We start from the raw sequence: 19,604 nt of genomic DNA, 5'->3' as shown, positions 1-19,604 counted from the left end.
AGAGTAATTTGTCAAGAAAGGCTGCAGAATTAGGATAGATAAAAGCAGTCTCTTATTTATAAGGGTTTACACTGGCACGTCTCAGAGAATATCCTTTCTCTTGGAAACGTCATTGTTGGGATTACAGAGCTCAGACACATGAACCCAGCCTTGAAGAGTGGAAGTCTGATCATCAAATGGTCTTTAACTCCCTCTAGAGGTTATGAACTATAACTACTATCAAGTAGAAATCAGCATTTATGTTATTGATAGAAGCCCTTTATGTCCACCAAAGCTGCATTTATTTGACTACAAAACTACTTATACTTTTGAAACATTACATTGTAAAACAAATATTTTAATATATAAATGAATTCTAGTGATAGCAGAGTTCAGTGTCACTATATATATATATATATATATATATATATATATATATACACACACTGACCCCAGAGGTTTGAATAGATAGAAGGTATGTATCATTAAATCTCTAGGTATATTTTATACCGTCCTTTAAGGACAAATGTTGCTTAGATTAACACGTTTTAGAGAAGACTTCAAACGTTTGATTGGTACAGTGAATTACAAGTCACAATGATATAAAAACTAAAATACTACATCAAATGTTTTTAATAACTTTATTCTCTTTATTCAATATATCTGTACAACCAAAGAATCAAACCTTGTAATAAGTCTGGCAGAAACTGACCTGTACATGTCTATGCAGAACTTCTTACACTCATTTAAATAATCAAATGATTAATTATCTAGCTAAGCAAACATTTCAAACCATTCCTACCAACAGATAACAAATGAGCAGATTTCGCAAGGTGGGGGTGGAAAAAAAGTTCCCTTTTGTTTCCTACACTCGCTCCAGTGTTTTTACAAAAGTACAGTGATACATTTTATATATATATATATACACACACACACACACACACACCTGGACAATTCTAAAGTAGCGTGATTTTTCATTACAGGAGAGCGGTAGGAACATACAGGAGGACACATTTGAACTGGTGGTAGGAGGCCGTGTCAGTCAAGATATGAGCGTATGCAAAGAGTAATTTGACGATCAATACAAAAACCGTAAAACAAACAGACCTAAAAGACAGAACAATGAAACGTTTCGGCTCTGAGGTCGGTGTGGTTCCTTATTTATTCACCTGCTGCAGTGCAGGCAGGCCTATGACGGGCCGCGCACGTTCACACAGGTCAAGTAACGTTACATCAATTCCTGAAAGAATAGGACGAATAATTCTCCTCACACACAGAAAAGTATGAAATGAAAAGCTCATACCTGAGGTGAACGCAGGACTGTATAGAAACAAGAGCTTGTGAAGGAAATATTGCAGAAAAACTTAGTAGCATAGTGGAAAACCGTGTAGAGCCCGTCACAGACAACTAAAGCCGACATAACTTTCCGACGCCGTCAGTTCTCATATAGCCTACTTAGCGCTCTATACTACAACTAGAGTCAGCAGTGTGTATTATAGCTTCAAAATAAAAGTGTAAAAAAATATATTTTCTATTTTTATCCAGATTTTTTCTGGTTAAGCCAAATACATGCCGTAGCAGGGAGCTTTTAGTTAATTTTTTCACGCGGTGTAAAGTTCATCAAGGGCTTTAGGAGGCTAACAACTGCAGTGCCAACTGTCAAAAAAAACCACAATGGCAAGCTAAAAGCCTGAAAATGTCTCCTGCAAAGAAGACCTTAGACATTCTGGAGTCCAACAACATTAGATTAGCAACAATACAGCAGCAGAAAGAGGGACCAGCCTTGGCCAAAAGGCCATTACATGACTGAAAGCATTATAAGATACAAACAAAAGGTAATATTAATCTCTGTGCCATTACTCTTTCAGAAATTATATAGTAATAAAGCAGACCTAAATGACATCCCATGTAAAACCAACATAAAAAAAAAAAAGAACAATGGATAAGGCTTACAGCTTTTTATCTTCTCCAAGATCGGTTTGTGTATTGACAGCTTCTCTTAGTAGACAACTGGGTGGGTTGCTGGGATTGGACACGGTGTACCATGTTATTTACAGAATAGAAAGAGACATTAATGGCAATGGGTCTATTAGATGTGACGTTATTGCGAGACGGATATTGAGTGAGACAAAAGCAAGCAGCCCATTACCCAGATGATAATGTGACATGTGAATCGACGTGCTTTAGAGCAAAATTACATGCATACAAAAACACACAGACCCACTGAATGCAGTTCATCCACCCAGAATAGTAGTGCCCTGCTGTCCCGTCACGCAGTAGTGTTCTGGTTTTTGTAGTCATTCATTTAGTGTCCCCACAGGTCAGAATTTGGCGAAAAGGATAGCCTTTAGTCTTCGGTAGCAGCACCATTTGAACTCTAGTGTCGCTCTAGGATTGAGGACTCAGAATAGTCTTTTCTAGAAAGGTCCAGAGGTCAGGAGGGCACAGACGTCTCCTGGATCAACAGACTGTAATCGGTGAAGTAAATGAAGTGACTCTCGGTGTCAGGCCCATCTGAGTCCCAAAGATCCAGAGTGTGGTGAAGAGGGAGGTCATGAGATGGGCTGCGTATCACCAAAGGCCACACTGTTGTACAGACAGACATGGATGACATGGGGCTGTGGTTGTTTATTCCTTGCTGAACTGTACCCAGATCAGCTTTCCAAAACTCATCCGACTGGATGAAGCCGTGATAATGTAAATGTAATCATGATGTCTCAAGTCCCAAGATTACATCAGCAGCAACAACGCAGAGTCTTAACTGCACCACAGTTATCTTCATAAATGTACTTTTTTTTTATTACTACATCCACAGCATGATAATCCACCATTTTTTGTGCTGGAAGGAGTCTGATCGGACGGAAAGCATGATTAACCTTTATTTAGTTACAATATCTTAAATTTACAAGAGCACAGTCAAAAAACTTCAGTCCTTAGTTGTTCGGACGCTTGACTCTTCGTTTTTTTTCTTTCATACAGTACATCGATATCTTACGCAAGGGGATAGAAAAGAAAAGAAAATAGAAAAAGGCCGGATTGAGAGGACAGCAAACCAAAAAATAAACTCTCGGAGCCAGTGATGCACACTTCAGGTAGGAGGTGGTGGAGGACACGATGGGGTGAGGAGGACAGAACCTGCAGATATTCATGATGAGTGGTGATGATTAAGGGGCAGGCGGGCCGCGAGGTGAGTGAGGAGAGGAGGGCGAGGGAGCTCTGGAGGATCAGAAACTGTCCACCCAAGTGCCGTAACCTCGCTCTGCCAAAGTGCGGTTGAGCAGGACCAGCTAAAGAAAAAATACCAAGTAGCATCATTTAGAATGATTTTAAAACCACATCTGTATACTTTATCATTATAGTTATCCTCCTTGGTGTGAACAAGTTTTAAAATGTCAGAATATTCAGTCCTGATTAAACATTTCTTAAAATAAAATGCTATGAAAAAAATAATTATAAACAGAATAGATAAATCTCACAAATAATTTAAACCAAATCAAATAATTTTACCTCCTCTCCCACCATGTTCCACATGTGTACTAAGGGAAGTCCTGTATTATTGTCGTAGTTGGTGACCTATATGACAAAATGGCCCATTAAATTCTGTAAACATCAGCATATATGTCACCCATTAATGAATGATTTAAAGACTCACTTGTGCCAGCAGTGGAACCCCTCTTGTCATCTCTTCCAGGGCAGAATTGGCCTCCGCTGAGAACCGATCCTCTCCTAATGAAGACGTCAACAACAGTGAGATCCAGCAAAAGATAGAAGATTTAACTTCAATTTTAAAATAAAGGCAAACCTGGAAGTGGGGCAATGTTATCTAACAACACTTCTGTTCCTTGGAACGGTAATGTCACAAAGTCCGACCTGAAAATCAAAATTCAGTGAGTCCACAGCACAAGACTATAAGAACAACAAATGCTAAAATAATTTCTATATATTTAAAAACAAATTATCATGGGTGACAATTGCCCCCCCCCCCCCTTAAAAAAAATTAAATACTTTACAGAACAGTATGGAAACTTTTATTAATGAATAAAAAAGGCAGGAAAAAACCTGATCTGTCGAAGAGTGTCAATCTTGACTCTATCATAGCCACCATAATCAACATATCGGATTTCCACTTCGGTTGAATCTTTGTAGAAGGAGATGACCTGCGCTCGCCACCAGGCTCCATCTACAGCTGGGGCTGCACAAATCACTCCAACTGAACAAGAGATGAGAGAGAAAATAAGTCATTTTCTGCAGAAAGAGAAACGTAAAAGTGAAAAAAGGGGACCATCTTACCTTCAACAGGCGATGGCAAGGGGGGCGTCCCTGGCTGTGAATAGCAGAGGAACATCTGCTGGTCCAGACTGCGCAGGGCATGATATGTAGGGTGAGTGTGCTGCTGGACAAACAGGTGACCGGCTGATACAATATTCACCACGATCACCTCGACCGTCACCCCATTGGGCAACAAAAGCTGTAACAGACAGATCCAATGAAGCACAATGTTAAAATGCCAAAAGTCTTGGACTCTGCAGTTTAAATCATTTAGGACAGAACTACGTTTGGGTTAATGTTTGACAAAAATAAAAAGATCCCTGAGAGAAAGTCAGAACCCTGCTTTAGGGTAGGGCAGCAGTTCTCAATTCCACAGGTCAGCACATCTTGTACATTTCTCTTAGCGCTTCAGACGTTTGTTCTATTCGAACGTAAGTGCCCTGTGAAGTGGACATCACAGGATTCCACAATGATTCTAGTTCGAAGGGAACGTATATGTTCCATTCAAAGTGCAGTGAAGTGTGCGAGATGTGAATTTAAATTGTATTTATTTACAGAGGAATATGATGTCACAGTTGTCCATGTGTAAAGACGCTGCGCAAAACAAATCTGTGATTGAATGTTTTGATGTGAGGTAAACTTGCACAATTGGGAACACAGTTCTTGCACAGAGCTCACTTCTAACGAGCAGATTATCTGAATCAGGAATGTTAACAAAGAGACACATGCAAAATATACAGAGCTGGGGGGCGCAAGGACTGGAATTGGGAACCGCTGGGTTAGGGACACACCACACTGTTGCCAAAGAACTAGTTCTGAAGAAAGCCAACTGTGGAGCCTCACATCACCTGCGTGGTTGCAAAAATGTTGCACTAAAGCACACCGGACAGACTACAGCCGACAGCCAACTAGCATCTATGCTTGCACGAGAGAACATAACTTCCACACCAGCAGATGGCAGTAATCTCCATTCAAACAGAGAGCGCTAGAACTGTGGATATACAGACAATGTAGCTTTCGATCATGTCTGCTAAGCTGCAAATGGCACTATGCATTGTCAATCCTTGATCATCATCATCATCTTGTGAATAAAAAAAGAAACTCCTAGAATGACAGATGTGTACATTCACTCTTTACTCTATCGTTGGCTGCTTTCATCAGCTTTCATGAGCTCCGTCACCAATTTGACATAAATTGAGCAAAAAAAAAAAAACAGCCGACTAGAGTCAACCATTTGGAACCTAAAAAAAAATAAAAAGGTAGACCGACACTCAAAAACCACCTGACATTTCTTGAAAGTCAGCTTGGTGTGTCCTGGCTTTAGATGGTAGCTGCCCATCTAGTCTGCAAGAGATAGGTGACAATCTTACCCAGGAAGTCATGGGCAGAGAGGGCAGCGTTAGCGGTGGGGGAGGTGGGGCGTACAAGTTTGTCAGGTCCAAGTCTTTGAACTTCTTCCCAATCAAGGCCAGCGCCTTATCGACCTGCTGCTGGGCTCCTAAGAAACAAACAAAACAACAAAAACATTCAATTCATGGATGAACCAAGATTGTGTCCTTTCATCATAAGCCCCTTTCACACTGCGATTCCAGCAAATTCACGGGCAATTGTTCCCGGGTCGCTAGATTTTGCACTTTCACACTTCCAGTGATTACCTGGAATATGTGCATGCTTTCACACACAACCTGTAAAGGTCCCGTAAAGACATGTGACATCAGGATGTGACGTGTAATGTACGAGTTGAAAACGCTAGGCACATTAACTTTCACTTAAACTGGCGAACGATCTCAGCGTCGGCGTGGAAAGTGAGGGACTAACGGATCTCTGCTTCATTACAGTTTGCACATTTTTTCGCAGCAAACGTTGATCTTCCTTCAAAACACTCTTGGTAAAAGAGTCGCATGATAAAGTGCATCATCACTACAACATGGCATTATTTCTGTCTTTTGTTCACACATTGCTCGTTCCGGGACTGAACCCGTTAATGTCCCCGACCAGGGATCAACATGCAGTGTGAAAGGGGCTATAGAGACTCACTTACCCTCTATATGGCAGATCTGAAACTCTTGAGTGTAAGGCAGGGTTGAAATGTAGATCTTAGCACCAGAGCTCTGCTTCAGGAAGCTCACGTATCTCCCTTGTTTGCCGATTAGCCGTCCCACTAGATGCTACAAAATCAGAGGAGAACCAATGATATCAAAGCAAGTTTGAATTTATTCATACAAAAGTTAAGAAAGCTAACACAATGACAAAATCTGCTTTGCTTTGACATTGAGATAAAGATCTGTTAACCAACATGCATGAGTTTTCCTTAAAAACTGCTAAAATCCTTTAAGAAAAACTTTTGATTGATGGCTATAGTACTAAATGTGAAGCAGAATTAAGCATTTAAAGGATCGTACCTTTGGCACCTCAATCTCCCACACAATCAGCTCAGAGCTCTGTGATTGACAGGTCTGGCTGCCACTCGGCTGGCTGTCTCCTGCCCCCAAGGTCGAACAGCTGTCCACTGAATCCATGCTATTCACATCTGAACCTGTTTGGGGGAGAGAGAGAGAGAGAGAGAGAAAGATTCAAATTTGTCAATTTAAACTATTTCATTGACTTCAACAAAATGTTTGTCAAATTGAATAAACAACCAACGCAATCTATTTAATAATAATCTGCCTTAAGATTAATGTAAACGTAATAATTTTTATAAATAAAATACACAATCATAAAAAGCTAAAATATAATTAAATTTAAATAAAAAATGCCTGGCGGTGGCAAATGAATAAACATTACCAGCAACTAATCTTTGAGATACTGTGCAGATGGTAAAAAAAAAAAAATGTAATACACACACAAAAATACACAAATAAGATCAAATAAAACTTACATTTATTGAGAAAAAAGTCTGTTAGAATAATAAATAAAATCAATCACCTGCAACTACTCCCAAAATGTTCTGGACATCATAAAAACTATAGTCAGCGTAGTTGAAAGAGTAGGGCATCCATTCCACACACGCTACAGATAACATCACTGCAACTTATATCAGTGACTTTCAGGGGGTCCAAACAGACCATTCTTTAACAGACATTCAAACGCAAATGCCTGCTTAACCAGGTGATCACTGTTTGCTAAGCAACCATAGAGTAACAATAACAAACACAACTAATACAGCTGAGAAGGACCAATGACAAACAAATCAAGCAGCCTCTTCCCTCAGGACGAGAAGCACTGACACCATTGTTCTCGACTCATACAAGTGCTCTTCTGTTTTCTGACAATTTCTACTACTTGACAGTGTCAATAATTGCCCATTTACTTGGTTTTAACGAACCAAAAGCAGGCATCAAGGTTGTGTTACATTTTCTCTCTCTTTTTTTTTTTTAAGTGAGGATGGGCTGAGGCACTAGCTGCTTCCAGTCTTCACACCCTTTTTAGGTCACACTAAGAAGTGTGCCTCCTGGGCTGCTTCCTGTCATCAAATCAACAGAGAAATTCTAAGTCTAAAAAAAAATAAATAAACGCTGCAAATGGTGAGTGTGCCAGTATCACCACGTTCTGGTGAAAACACCTGCTGGCTAACTAATAACAGATTTACCCTGGCCATTTCTAACACCTGCTAGTAAGCAGGGGGAGTTAAAAAAGCAAGATGGCTCTGATATCCATGTAAGGAAGTTGCTGTAGTAGGGAGCGGTAAAAACAGCCATGCACATGCAGTTGTGCTCATGTAACATACACTGTTTGGGAATTTGAGCATCTGAGGTTTCCAAAGAGTCTATTCAAAGTTTGAGAGGTAACCTTGACTCAGGCTTTTTGCACTACTACATCTGGCCAAATGTCAAGAAGAGGACTGACTTGGATTTGGACAAAACAACAAAGCTAACTGAAACAGCATGTATGTTTAGTAAACCATCACAGAACTTGGCACCTTCATTTTGGATGAAAACTTTTGCTGAAATTACCTTTACGCTAGATTTACACCAGCAAACATTTGGCTTGATGCAACGCATGAATTATGTACCTAGACCTAGAGTGATTTGTATCAACAATGAGCATACCACAACCCACACTTTTAAGTGGACCACAATCAAACAACCTACAGAGATCGAGTTAATGTTTTCAAGTGTTCAAAACTGCAAGATGCTCTTGAGACCAATGAAATGGACTGAATTCACACTATTCACAGTTCACTCTTAAATGAGAATTCTTTCATCCTTTACTCTCCTTCAATATCATTCCAAATCTGTTTCGATTGTATTTTTCCTACAACACACAATTGAAATTGTTGCAACAGTTCTGGGGCCTCAGTTATAACCACAGTGCAAGCACAAAACCTGCTCTGAAAGAGGCGTACAGCACTTCCCACGCAAAAAACTTGACGGGAAAATTTGCACAACTGCACGCAAACTCTGACCCATGAATAATAACTTTTTCCTGTAGAGAGAAAAGTAATGAAGTAAACAATGATTTTATGTAGAGATGTTCCGATACCCTTTTTCTCTTCCCGATACCGATTCCGATACCTGGGCTCAGGGTATCGGCCGATACCGAGTACTGATCCGATACCTGGGTGTATATCTGTATATACAGCTGTATATACTACTAGCCCTGTGTAAATTGCTAGAATTTTTTTATGGTGTGCTTCAGACAGATCCCTCAATAAAACATGAACAAATACATGGTGAACTACTGTATTTATTACAGTATTTTTATTATCTAACATGAATTTGACAGTATTATTTATTTTCTTATGCAAAAAAGAACTTCAAATGCAGCCAAAAATCTAACACCGCAAACTAAAAAAGGTATTTAAGTTTTACAATATAACTGTATAAAAAAACTGCAACAAATAAGTCTAGGAATATAAAAAAAGATCTATTAATCAGATAATCTCTAACAAGTAAAAAACAAGTAAAAAACAAGCAACCATCTAGGCATAATTATTATTATTATAGAGATGTATTATTATTACTGTAGGCTACAACAGTAGCTTTATATATTGTCAATTTACTCATGTAAACCAAACATTTATTTTAATGGGCTGCCATGAAGATCTTTGAGTGTCTGTGTTTATGATATGACAGTATTCTCAAATGAAACGGTAAATTCTCATGAAGTGACGGTTTATGCGTTCGTGTCCTCATGACACACAGCAGAGACTACAAAACAGCGAGCTCTCGCGCATCTGTGCCAGTCACCCACAGAGATGTAGATTTTGCGGGAGTAATATTTAAATAGTATTTTGCAGTTTAATATTCACAGACACTAGTATATATTCGGCTACTGTCTGGAGCCCTGCGTTTTGACTTACACGGAAGCGACTGAACGCAGTTGCCGGTACTGAATATACTCGAGAGTCTGTAACTACCGGTACTACAGAGACATACTGCTAACCACTGATCTATAATATAGTAGCGGCTTCACTGTCTTTTGGCAGTTTAGAATGTGATGAGTGATCCAGTCATATATAGATAAGGGCTGCTAACGCGTTTTCATTTCTTCTTCGCTGCTCTAAACAGGGGTTGCTTGTGGCAACACAGCACAACTTCCTGTGTTTTCAATGCATTTTGAGCAGCGAAGAAGAACCGTGCAGCGGTTAGGCAAAGCTTGCGGTCATAACTAGGTCTTTTTTAAGAAAATGGTATCGGATCGGTATATGGGTTCATGTACTCGCCGATGCCGATGCCAGAATTTGTTGTGGTATCGGAGATATTTCCGATACTAGTATCGGAATCGGAACAACTCTAATTTTATGTTATGATAACATTTTTAGTGAGAACAACTATCAATGATGTGCAGTTACTTTGATATTGTGGTGGACACTGCTGGGTTCTTACTGTACAAACACAGCTGCATGGAGCTGTTGATGTCTTGTGAAGGCATCTCCACAGCATTATAAAAAATACCAATGTAATTGGATACAACTTGAAGAAAAAGATTTGCATGTTTCCTTTTTAAAAGACTTTGTCAGCAATGCGCAAAATCAAATAATTATATTTAAACTGCATTAAATATAAATATATATATATATAGACTTATATTTTTCCAATAAAAATAGCTAAAAGATGATCACCTTATCTGCAGTTGCAACTAGGGATGCACCGAATGTTCGGCAACCGAAATTATTCGGCCGAAAATAGCCAAAAAAGCACTTTCGGTGTTAGGCCGAATAAGTAAAAAGGCCGAATAAATTTTGCCGAACAATGACGTTTTTAATGACGCAATCAAATAACCCGCGTAGAGTGATAGGCGCGCGCTTTATGCAGCAAACATGTCAGCAGTGTGGAAACACTTTAAAAAGTGTCAGATAAAGATGCAAAAACGGCCGTTTGCAGACATTGTTCTGGATTTGGGAAAGCCGCTAGGTGATGGAGACTGTCAGGTGATGCACAGCGCAGGAGATGAAAACAGCTCAGAGAGTAAACTGGCTCGTACTACAGATGAGCCACGCACAGTCTCGCTGTCTGACATGTTCGATGAGATCCTCCAAGAGAATAACCCATTTGCAAGACAGAGGACAAGGTCGACTGCTCAACAGTTAGATGGCCAGTGTTGTGCCTGAACGCGTTCATTGAACGATAGTTCATGAACTCGTTCATATTTTGGGCGAACGTGAACTGAACGTGCTGTAATTACTGCCTGATGAACGTTACTGTCAACTCGTTCATTCTGGTGTCTGTGAACGGCACGCTCTCTCAGGTTAACTTCGTTCAATAGGGTGCCAGATTTCTATAGAGCCTTCCTGGCGAAAGCCCGGCTAAAACACACCGTAAACGGGTCTTAATATGTAGCGGAAAAACACCCAATCTGGCAACACCAGCCACCAGTGGCGCACAGTCGTCCGCCGCATGCGTGACGCGTCATCAAAAAAAAAAAAAAAAAAAAAAAAAAAGGCGACAGCAGCATGTAGCAAGAAGGTGTATGATCATTTAAAAGAATTTTTTATGATGTTTATGACAATGTCGGTGAGAATGGGAGACAAAGCATTAAAGCAACAATGGGGGAATGCTGTCCCCTCAATCCTAATGTAAACCCTGGTTGGATAAGGATTCAAAATTGGATATTATATGAAGATGAAATCTGACGCATAGCTTCATTGTTAAAACTGATAAAATAATTGCTGTCTGTTATTCTATATGGGCTGTGGCAATAATTGTGAAAAATAATAGCTTGCAGCAACATATGGAAAAAAAGAATTAATAAATACCATAACAAATGTATTGCTCATTGTTAGTTAATGCAATAATGTTAACAAACATTATAAAGTGTTACTACCTATATTTTATAAGTATTTTGTGAAAATTCTGAACTATTTTCAGTGTAGTAAAATAGTAGGCCTGCTCTGGGTTTCAACCATTTCATTATCTTGAAGACATTGTTCGTTTTGAAATGAGCAACTGTCAGAAAACTGCAATAAAATTTTCAACTATTCTGCAGGTACTTGTCTGCTCCATGCACAAGCACCAACAGTGAGAGAATGTTTAGTGCTGCATCTCATGTCCATACCTGCAAACTCAGAAGGACTGAAAAAGGTGACAGATTGGCAAAATAAATGGAAAAAATGCGAAACACCGCGTTCGGTATTCGGCCTTCGGCCTTCGGCCAAGCATTTCATTATTATTCGGCTTCGGCTTCGGCCAAGAATTTCATTTCGGTGCATCCCTAGTTGCAACTGTAATTTAATTAGAATTTTTAAAAACATTTTATTTGGCCAGTGCAAATTAATGAGAGCAACTCCATTCAAAATGACTATTTTAAACAGTTTTTATGGATATTTTGATATTTATTCTAAAACATAAGTACATTTGATGATTTTTAGAAATAAAAATTTGTAAAATGGCATTTCTAGTCCGTATCTCATATTTCCTTAATGTCTTGTTCCTTTGACGGTGTTAAACATGGGTGTCATGTGGATGGGAATATGCACAGAAATGGTATGCAGATGAGTTTATGCATAGTAAAACAAGCCGATGTCAGCTCCATATATGGTGATTCCAGGAATGAGTCAGGGTGGAAATCTTCCCCTGACTGGGATATATAAAGGGATTTTTTGTGCAGGTTCTGGCATAAATCTAGCTTTTGTGCCTACGTACACTTTTAGGATAAACTCTACAAAGTGTTTTATAAATGAGACCCCTTTCCCGTTTTTTGAAAGACAAGAGGATCAAAACAATTAACCCTACTGACTTTAATTATATGAACAAAGTACCTTTTTATATATGCTTTCCACAGATGAGAAAAAGAAAAAGGTTAATGGATAAAAAGTTTCTCAATAAAATTAAAGTTTCTGATTGATGACAGGATTTCTATTTTTGTTCCTAACCAACATCCCTATGATTAATTCAGGTGTGGAAGGCACTATATTTTTGGGATACAAAGAAAGTAAAACGGGTTCAGAGTGACTTCAGAGAGTTAAAATGACAGAAATGTCATTATGTTAACTACACATTTAAGCCTTTTTGTTAAATTCTTATTAACTGTAACTCACCTCCTGATTGGTCAGCTTCTACCTCACTAGCGGCGCCATTCCTAAAGCCTGTTCCATTCAGCCGCGCTGCCTCACAAACCGTAGCCACGTTTTCTGCTGTAAGCGGAGACTCCTGAGGGGCAATTAGAGAAAGACTCTCCTGTAGTCCATCTCCTTGACCCTCAGAGGCCCTACAAGTCCCTGAAATTTGAATGAGGTCCTCTTTACTCTCAGACACGTTCGAGGACAACCCTGTGCTGTGGAGATCCTCGCTGCTGATCCCATCCTCGGACTGGCACGTGCTACATCCCGAGTCTTCCACTAGAGTTTCCTCTGCCTGCAGCTTGGCCAGAACTGGCGTGGACTCCAACTGCTCCCCAGACGGCACAGTCAACGAGACTCCTTCCTTCTCATTCTCCGGCATCTTCCAGAGTGAAGGCTGCAGACAACCGTTGACGATGTCTTCTGCTATCTGCACCGCCTGTGACTCTGCGCTTTCCTTACTCTCTGGAGGTATACACGACTCCACTTCCTTACCATTTACAGCCGGCGTGCTGCTGTCGGACACTTCAGAGCCCTTGATGGACCGGGACTCACAGCTGCTGACCGCCATGACCTCCTGGGTGGCTGCCGAGATGACTTCAGTGATCAGCCCTGCCGCGAGACGCTGGAGCTCCTGCATGTCTGGACTGGTCTCAGCCGGCAATCCCAGGTCTCCGTTTTCATGGTGCCAAGCCTCTGTGGAGCCTTCTGAAAGGGGTGTGCTGGTGGAGTTAGGGAACGGGGTCAGGGTTAGTGGTGTTTTCAGGATGCAGGTCTCCAGCAAGACCGCCTCGCTCTCTGTTGAAGATATAGCAGAGGGAAGCTCATCTTTTAAAAGGTCAGTCGGGATATTCTGAGTGCAAGTTGGTGCTGAGGTTTCAGTGGCCACCTCTCCCTCAGGTTCAGGTCGCTCTGCTTTGGCTAGCTCTGCGGGACGCTGCTTAGTTAGTGGTTGGTTTTCGACCTGCTTCTTGATTGAAGGTAAATGGCTTGAGGGTTTGTTGCCAATGCCGGCCTCTGGTCCTTTGTTATAAGTGCTCTCTTCCACTGTTTTTGTTGGGGTTGAAGATGACACCGGAGTTGCCGTCTCTGGGTGACTTTGCGGGGGGATGGATTTTGTACTGCTCTGAGGAGCGCTTAGCTGTCCACTGGCCAACACAACTGGAGGGGCACCAAGAGCCTCCCCCGCAGTGGCTTTTAGCACCGGCGTGTGTATCTCCGCTACAACTTCCTGCTCAACAGGTCTGTGGTCTTTGGCCTTGACTTTGTCTCGGCTGGTTCTGCGGTGTACACCACTGGCCGTGGAGCAGCTATTTTCGACCATCCCATTGCTGCCCTCACCAGAGGAGGTTAGCAAGCCCATAACCGACCCCTCTTCACTGTCGTGGCTGGTGGTTCGCTCTTTCTTGCGGGAGATGTACCACCACCAGCCTATGAGCGCCAGCACTCCAGGAAGCGTATACGGAACAAAGGACCGGAACCTCAGTGGCATCTCCTCTAGACCCTAGCAGCTACACCTGCAGATCAACACAAGGAAAATATTTGATAAACCGTGTCAAAGCAAAATGAAACAAAGGAAATTATGGTGACCGGTTGCACTATAAAGGACAAACAATAAACCTGACATGGACATTAAGCTTAACAATTCGGTCTTGTTCCCATAGTTTATATATCTATTTACATTTAGCAGATGCTTTTATCCAAAGCAACTCACAAATAAGGACAATAGAACCAACCAAAACATAAAGGTGTAAAACTTTAACATACAAGAAACTAAAGTTTATCATTAACTACAAATGAACATTTAGTCCCAAAAGTACCCAACCACTACTGAATTTAAGATTATTTAGGCCTATCTGTAATCCTATTAACTATCTTAGAATGTTTATATAATGAAAACTGTGCAAAATTGTGTACGGTATTTTGCAATAACCAAATTACTGTACATTGTCCCACTTACAACAGCTACCTAATTTTAATGAGTAAACTGAAATGACATATTGAGGACAGTTGATTTTTATTGTTTTATATTTTCAGAGTGATTTGAGAGACATGAATCAAGTACAGCAATTTTAGCTGGAAACTAGTTAAACATTTGTCCATAGACCGGCCAATTAGAAAGTATTCCAGAGAGAAGTGTAATAAAAGGTTTTATTTCTGGGTTAAGATGTGTTGCCTTTGGGAAGAAGTGAAAGAATGGGTGACTCATCCTAATCATGGGAAATTACACCCTGGTCAACATGCATTCCTTTGTCTTGTTCACAAGTCTGTGTATAATCTAGAAAACGACTAGCTCATGGTTATGCAAGATGCATGGTCATTAAAAAAAAATCTTCCATGGAATTATTATATATACACTGATGATTACATAGTACGTAATAAAAATAAACTGCATTCTTCCAAGACAAAGAACAACATCTAGAAATAATAGTAGCAGGTTATCAAAACGAATATTGAGGGGAAAAAAAAGAAAAAAAACATTTACCATTTAAGACACTGCTTTGTTTGCAGCACTTTTAGTCTGCCTGCTTTACAGTGAGAGAGGGAAGAGTTCTGGGCAGCCATGCAGAAACTTCAGGGACAATATCACATGGCTGACATTCAACCTCAGAGGGTGCTGAGAGCTACTTGCAACGTCCACCTCACTGCTATTGGCAAGGAGGGGCATCCTTTCAGAGTTAAAAAAGGACTTTCATGCATGCATTTCCATCACGGGGACAGCAAATCCCAGAGAAGGAGGAACACATCATATATAAACCCCTCCCATTCACTCCTGTACATAGTAACCAAAGATAAAGGGGTTTCCGTTTCTCTTCAGCTCCCAGATAGTGTTTCAGAAGACAGCCTGTTGTTGGTCTTTCTGACTGTGAATAAATAGTGCCTATTGAGCATGTAGCGTAAGGAATGACACATATATCATAGAAAGAAAACAAAGTTGGGTCTTAATGTGGAAAACATTTTGAAATACACAAATATATTTTGATACTGAACTTTTTAGGTCCAAATTATAACCATTTCTTGACCATTTAAACTATTTGCTTTTTATTTATTTTTATTTTATTTACAGTCCTTCAGTCTTATACCTTCAGTATAACTGGTAACACTTTAGAATAACGGTCCATTAGTTAACTACTTTAACATGATCTAAGCAAGAACAATCCTTCTACAGCATTTCTTAATCTTAGTTGATGTTAATTTCAATATTTACTAATGCATTATTAAAATTAAAAGTTGTGCTTGTTAAAATTAGTTAATGCACTGTGAATTAGCATGAACTAACAATGAATAACTATTTTCATTAACATTAACAAAGATGAATACAGTAATAAATGTATTGTTCATTGTTTGTTCATGTTAATTAATGAATTAACAAACATGAACTAATGGACCATTATTCTAAAATGTTACCGTATAGCTTGTTGCTGTAAATTGCTGTTAAAATCTCATCATATTCATTTATGAATTCTACAAATTACTTGAATTCCTGGAAAATGTAACTTCGCACAATAGGCTTCTATGAGCAGTAAATCCCACCTTGTCTGATTTCATTGGCCATCTGAACCATTTTGAAACCGAGCGCTGATAGACCACTGAAGATATCTTAGTTTTTATAACTAGGTTGTAACTTTTAAAACTTGTCACACTAGACCGCAGTAGAGCAGCAGGCAATTTGACAATTTCTAACTATTGTGTGTGTGTGTGTGGGGGGGGGGGGGGGGGGGTCTTTGGCAGTTACAGTCCTGTTTAAGTTCCGTGCTTAACAGAATCTGAACCATCAACATTAGCAGGATCAGTGTCAAACATGATGCTGACCATATCCAAGCTCTAATATTGTCTAAAATAGATCACTTGATATCTCTGTACAGCATAGCAGGAAAATAAGTAGATTACTCAAATCTAGTGTTGACCATATTCCTCAAGCTCAAAATGAAAAAAAAAATATTTTTGGAAAAATAGTTTATAAATGACAACATGCAAAATCTAGCCCGAAAGTAGCTAGTCCCTACTAAGCAACAGCATCAATATTAAGTTTAATATTGGTGATAATGAAAATATGAGTTAAAAGTCAGTCTTAGACTGTCATCAAATTATTAGACGTTTCTAAATGCAGTGTTACAAAATTCGCAAACCTGTACAGAAGAAAATCTCATGATACAGCATTTATTCTGATCCCCCGAAACTGGGCATTGATTTCCCACTTCACCAAACACAATTTCAATATATCAGACATTATTCGTAACTTACTTTTCTCTACTGCAAGAAATTGTAATAGCACTAAATATGAAGGGTTGGTCACACGATGCAAGAGCCGTAATATTAATACTACACTGTCTGTTAACGCTATCAGTCTCGAGAGCACGTTTCAAGCAGCCATGTCAACCGAATGTAGTCACATGCTGTAGTTTCTGCCCACTAAAGTCCTCCTGAACCCGTTTCAGCCCTGTGTTCACCTTCAGCACGAGGTTAAATAAACGCTCGGCCGATGTCAGATCATGGCCTGGGCGCGTGCGCGAGCGTTCCATTGAGACAGAACCGAGCGCGTGCCCCACGGTGGCTATTCGACCTTGGGGAGGTGTAGAGATAACGGAGAGGGCACCGTGGCCAGTCATTCGCGTAACACGTTACGAACCCATTGATCGCAAGTAAGCGGCTTACTAGTGCTGCTGAATTCAGAATACAAAAAGCGAACCAGAGAACACTCCGGCGCTTGAGGTGATACTGACGCGCACCGGCCGCTGCTGGAGAAATACACCGGCGAGCGTCTTATCACACTGCGGTGAAAAGCAACAACATAACAAGACATCATTTGTGCATAAAATTGTATGTCTTGACTGAGACTAAATCGATACCCTGCGGCCAGATGTCTGCGAGGTTGCATCGCATGCTGCGCGTGTTAGCAGTCAGGCTAACGTTAACTGATCAGTGCTGCTATAAGGACTGAAAAGCGAAATTAAAGAACGGAAAGCAGAGGCTTCCACGGTTTATGATCGCAATAAAAACCACACACATAACTGAGGTGATTAAAGAAAAGCACGTATAATCAGTCAGCGAGGTGATTTTGACCTACACCACGCGTGGTAGGTAACGTTAGGCCGCTGAATGAATTACAGCCCCATGCAGCTATTCTTTCTGAAGTACTGGGCGCTTCAAGTATCTTGACTTTAAACCGATTTCACCGGGGTAACCCTCCACCAAGTCCTCCTCCTTCACAGCGGCCCTGAATTATCCATGAGTTCACAGAAACCGCTCGTCCATGTGGCTCGGTACATAATTCAGCTGAATGAAGGTGTGAGTTGACTTCAAGGCGCAAAGAACAAAGAGCATATGTTCTCCCTGTCATACTCCAAAATGACCACACTAATGATGATTGCTCCAAGTAACATTAGAATTTGGACCTTAAGATATGGAAACGTCAATTCCCTAATGGAAAATCTAGATCATAATGGCTTCTAGCTTATCCTTAGCTCTGTAGGACCAGCAACAAATCAGCCACCAGCTGGTGAAACCAGCTTAAAATGGTCAAGATGATTTGTGGAATGTGTAACTTAACCTAGCCACGGATCCACTTAAAAACTACATTAGGTAACTTAACGTTACTATGTTCCAAAACGCGGTCTTTGCAGTTGAAGGTGGTCAAGATGTTTTTTGCCAATTAGTAAAGGTCTATTATCTAATAATGAGAGATTTTAATGCAGTTCCTCAATTAGACAACTTTAAATCATGTGCAAGACCTGATATTTATCTATTAGAGCTGAACTCAGATTTGGTGACACCGTTAGCCGCTAACGTTATAGCTAAAGCGTCCCATGCGCTTTACATAGCGGATAGCACTGGCGCAATGTCAAACATACGCTGACGCTGTCGAACCAATGAAGGTGGAAATTATTTTTGAAGATGAAATGGCTGCATGTGAGATGGGTAAAATCTGCTTGGATGTCAAGCAAAAGGCGACAGCAGGACTAATCAGAGGCGGCTAAAATGGGCTCCCACTCTGCGCTATTTAAGCTTCACCTATCAGCATATATGAGGTAACAGTTAAGTTGAAAACCCGAACTCGCGGTTTATACTCACGGTGTTTATGCGTCCCTCGCACCGCCGCCGTATAATATTAATGTTACGTGTTCAAGGCCCAGCACAATCCCAACGTGACCCCCCGCTTCTCGTGTATGTGTGTGTCGCTTGTCTCTCCTCCCCACGTGTTGACCGTCCTAACGCACACTCTAAAAACAGAGACGCATCAGCTGATCAAATCTCGCGAGAAGTCCGCTGTTAGTGTTAATGTATGGATTCATCGCGAGATCACAGCGATCGGCCTCGGATTTCACGAGGCTGCCGCAGATATTTGAGTCATTTCTTTATAATGTAGAGGGAATAAGTAAATCTGACAGAAAGACTCAAAATAGATTCAAGGATTGTAGCTCAAAATATCTTTAAAGGTAAAGTAAAATAAAGTACAAACAGCGGCAGTTATTTTATGTCATTGACATGGCAGTTGGCTGCTAAACTTTGAACTTTGCCCCTGGATATGATAAAGCGTGGTTCACTGGAGGTTTGCCACATTTTAAAAGCTCACAGTAATTACCCGTATAATTATTATACATAGAACCTTATATTAATTGAAACTATATGGAACATTGAAGTAAATTAGCAAAAAAAAAAAAGACAAAGATTAAAAACTGATGGAAATGCTTAACTATCTAGTACACAATTTTCAAAACTTGAGCCCTAACTAGAGCTAAACCAAACTCTAACCATGGTTGGCTCATTTACCATAATGAATCAAGAGATTGAGGAAATGTAATTACTTCAAATATTGTTAAAGTTGATGAATTTAATCCACAGATTATCTCTTAGC

At 40.2% G+C, this 19,604-nt stretch overlaps 1 protein-coding gene across 2 annotated transcripts; it reads right to left on the bottom strand.

Moving 5' to 3' along the window:
* Nucleotides 1–606: 606 nt before the first annotated feature.
* Nucleotides 607–19,002, bottom strand: akap1b (A kinase (PRKA) anchor protein 1b). 2 transcript variants are annotated; one of them, XM_052576519.1, is made up of 11 exons: nucleotides 18,821–19,002; nucleotides 12,728–14,265; nucleotides 6,651–6,784; nucleotides 6,290–6,416; nucleotides 5,619–5,746; nucleotides 4,270–4,447; nucleotides 4,039–4,189; nucleotides 3,782–3,849; nucleotides 3,632–3,705; nucleotides 3,487–3,552; nucleotides 607–3,266 (listed from the first exon to the last, which is right to left on the bottom strand). In XM_052576519.1, exons 2-11 carry the CDS (start codon nucleotides 14,238–14,240, stop codon nucleotides 3,204–3,206), a joined length of 2,502 nt encoding a protein of 833 aa, XP_052432479.1. In that variant the 5' UTR covers nucleotides 14,241–14,265; nucleotides 18,821–19,002; the 3' UTR covers nucleotides 607–3,203. The 2 variants fall into 2 exon arrangements, with proteins under 2 accessions (XP_052432479.1, XP_052432480.1); XM_052576520.1 differs by lacking the exon at nucleotides 18,821–19,002 and adding an exon at nucleotides 15,234–15,456.
* Nucleotides 19,003–19,604: the final 602 nt, after the last annotated feature.

This window comes from Carassius gibelio, chromosome B15 (assembly GCF_023724105.1).
Source record: "Carassius gibelio isolate Cgi1373 ecotype wild population from Czech Republic chromosome B15, carGib1.2-hapl.c, whole genome shotgun sequence".
In the NCBI taxonomy this organism is placed as follows: Eukaryota; Metazoa; Chordata; class Actinopteri; order Cypriniformes; family Cyprinidae; genus Carassius; species Carassius gibelio.
The sequence above is the reverse complement of the archived record's forward strand: the minus strand, read 5'-3'. Positions and strand labels throughout refer to the sequence as shown.

Excerpts from the sequence above, each read along its gene's own strand:
- akap1b (XM_052576519.1), bottom strand. The coding sequence starts at position 14,240 with ATGCCACTGAGGTTCCGGTCCTTTGTTCCGTATACGCTTCCTGGAGTG. Across the intron at positions 6,785-12,727 it reads AGAAGCTGACCAATCAGGAG|GTTCAGATGTGAATAGCATG; the intron begins GTGAGTTACAGT and ends TCCCCCAAACAG. Across the intron at positions 3,267-3,486 it reads GGAACATGGTGGGAGAGGAG|CTGGTCCTGCTCAACCGCAC; the intron begins GTAAAATTATTT and ends TTTTTTCTTTAG.